This window comes from Cariama cristata, unplaced genomic scaffold, assembly GCF_000690535.1.
Source record: "Cariama cristata isolate BGI_N322 unplaced genomic scaffold, ASM69053v1 scaffold7351, whole genome shotgun sequence".
NCBI classification, from domain to species: domain Eukaryota; kingdom Metazoa; phylum Chordata; class Aves; order Cariamiformes; family Cariamidae; genus Cariama; species Cariama cristata.
Genome location: NW_009600920.1, coordinates 1 through 2471, shown reverse-complemented (window position 1 = coordinate 2471; position 2471 = coordinate 1). Strand labels below are relative to the sequence as shown.

Genomic DNA, 2471 nt, shown 5'->3' with positions numbered 1-2471 from the left:
GGCGCCCCCAGGTCCTTCAACTTCGACTTCCCCCGGCCCTGTCCAGAGCAGCCGCGGCAACTCAACTACATCCAGGTGGAGCTGGAGGCTGAGCCACGCAAGGGACATCAGAACCCACCGGTCCCCCGTGTCCCACCTCCTGCCACCCATGAAGCCCGACGGACGGACTCCTACGCGGTCATTGACCTAAAAAAGACAGCGGCCATGTCCAGTTTGCAAAGGGCCCTGCCGAGAGATGATGGGACTTCACGGAAAACTCGACATAACAGCACTGACCTGCCTCTGTAAGGGGGAACGCCAAGTGCAAGCACTGTGTCGTGGCTTTGGTACCTGCCCTTCAGTGTATTGCCTGGTGTGACTTCTGTTTGCCATTGCCTTCTGCTTCCCTGTTTACCCCCTTACCTGGGGTCACGGGATGGCTCCTACAGCTGATGTTAAGGCTAGTCTGTCTGTCTGTCCATCTTCCACTCGCCGTCTCTCCTGTGTAGTTTGTTTTTAAAGCCTTGTGGGATATTTGACGATGCAGTTTGAAGGTTAAATTTCTGGTGAGAAGGGCAGAAGGTGCCAGCAATAATACCAGCACTGAGGATTACAGCCTCGAATCGGGTTAGCTGTAGAGATTGCCTGGCGGCTCCATGAGCAGTACCAACAGCCTGGCTGCAGAGGCAGGGCAGTAGCGTGGTGTAGGAGTGTTTCCAAAAGCAAGTTGCTTTAGGAGCTGCACTGCAAATCAAGCCCGTTTCCTGTGGATTTCATGCCTTGCAACTCCAGGCAAGCTCTGCAGCCGGGCCACTCCAAAATCGGGTTTTGTCTTGTGGTTTCGCTGGTCTCTGGTGATGTGGGAGCTCCTGCTGTGGTCTTTCCCCCCTCAACTCGCTCCTTTCTCCCCTCTGCACTGTTGCCTATTTTCTTGAAGCTTGTGGAAGCTTTTTATACTTCTGTCCCTTTTTCAGATTCGATTTAAATTGGGTAGCTCTAGAAATTAATAGAAGAGGACAGACAGCCATGGGCACAGACACTGTGATCACATAAACCTGATTTCCTAAAGAGACCCTGCTTTAAGAGGAGGGGAAGACCGCAACTATGAGAGAGATTTCAGGTTTGGTATAGAGAGCTTCAACTGTACTGTACCCTGTTTTGCTTTTTAAGGGTTCTTTTTGGTGGCTGTTGATTTATTTATTTGTTTACTTATTTATTTATTAAATGTTCTTTTGCATCCCAGTGGTAATTGCCAAAACCGGTGCCAATATGAGACATGTACTCGCCGTGGCTCACTCCTCTCTGGGGGACAGATCTCAGAAGAGGTTGGTGGCTTTGCTGAGCTGCAGTTGGGGGAAAAGAGCAGCTGTGAATCAAAAACGTTTTAACTGGTACTGAGTGTCACAGGGTGGGTGGGAAATGGTACAGGAGACGTGGGAGTGCAAGCAGAGCTGCCAGGCAGCCGAGCTTGGAGTTGTATCAAAGTCGTTGCCTACACCCACATGCCTGGCTGGGTCCATGAGAAATATTTGATCAGTGTTTTGAGTGAATGTGCAGTTTGTTTCCCACAACTACAGACTTGGGAGGGCTAAGTTTCGGCTCTTGGGTAAATTTGTGGCCTTTGACGCAGATTTTTCTCTTGGTACCAGGGCTGAGTCTAAGCTGAGCTGTCAGGCCTCTGTGTGAGGTCCTGCGTAAGGTCTCTGCTCCTCTCCCGTTGCAGAATGTTCCACCACCCCTCTCTGCATGGTGACACGCTGCAGCTTAATCCCTCCCTGGATTACTCTTTGCCATTATAAGCTGTTTCAATGAGACAGAAGTGCTCTGGGTTACTTTGCAGTCTCACTTTTCTGCTCTTTGTATTCTTCATCTTCCTCCCTGGGATAGGAGTTGAGAGATCCAGTGCTCTGCGAGGCAGAAACGTCGCCAAACCTTGCTGTGTTCTCCTTGTCCCTGATATTTTTCCGTTGTCGAAGTCGGTGAGCCTCTGGTGTGAAAGAGGAGAGAAACCGATTGTTCAGCTGCAACCTGCTTCTGTTGTCCAGAAACTTGATTTCCAGTTTTTTGAAGTTCAGCCTTTTTGGTTTTGGTGCTGTAATGTCATATTGAAATGTGACCCTTTTGGGAGCAAGGACATGTGCGCCACAGTTCAGGAAAAGTGATAAAAGTATGAGTAATGCCATGCCTGTGTCGGCAGAACATGGATTTCTTGGCTTGCCGTTGCATTATAATTTCGGAGTGCACCACATGCTTACATTCACTGTTGTTTGGGTTTTTTTTCCTCTGAAAGTCCTTGTGCTTGTCTTCCATTCTTTTCTCCACCCCAACCCTTGTGTGATCTGTAACTGAAAGGAATCCCAAGTAATATATTTTTTTGAGTATACCAAATTACTTTATTTGAAGGAAAAAAAAAAGCAAAACCAACAAGTAATGTATCCCCTTACATCTAGCTTTCATTTAGTGAAGTGAGAGAAGAAATTGGTTTATTTATA

The 2471-nt window shown here is 48.1% G+C and overlaps 1 protein-coding gene across 1 annotated transcript in view; it reads left to right on the top strand.

The window, feature by feature from the left end:
* The window catches only part of FRS3 (fibroblast growth factor receptor substrate 3), a 5426-nt gene extending 5138 nt beyond the window's left edge, over nt 1–288 (top strand). The window contains 1 exon segment of the mRNA XM_009710222.1: nt 12–288. Coding sequence (XP_009708524.1) covers nt 12–288 — 277 coding nt within the window.
* Nucleotides 289–2471: the final 2183 nt, after the last annotated feature.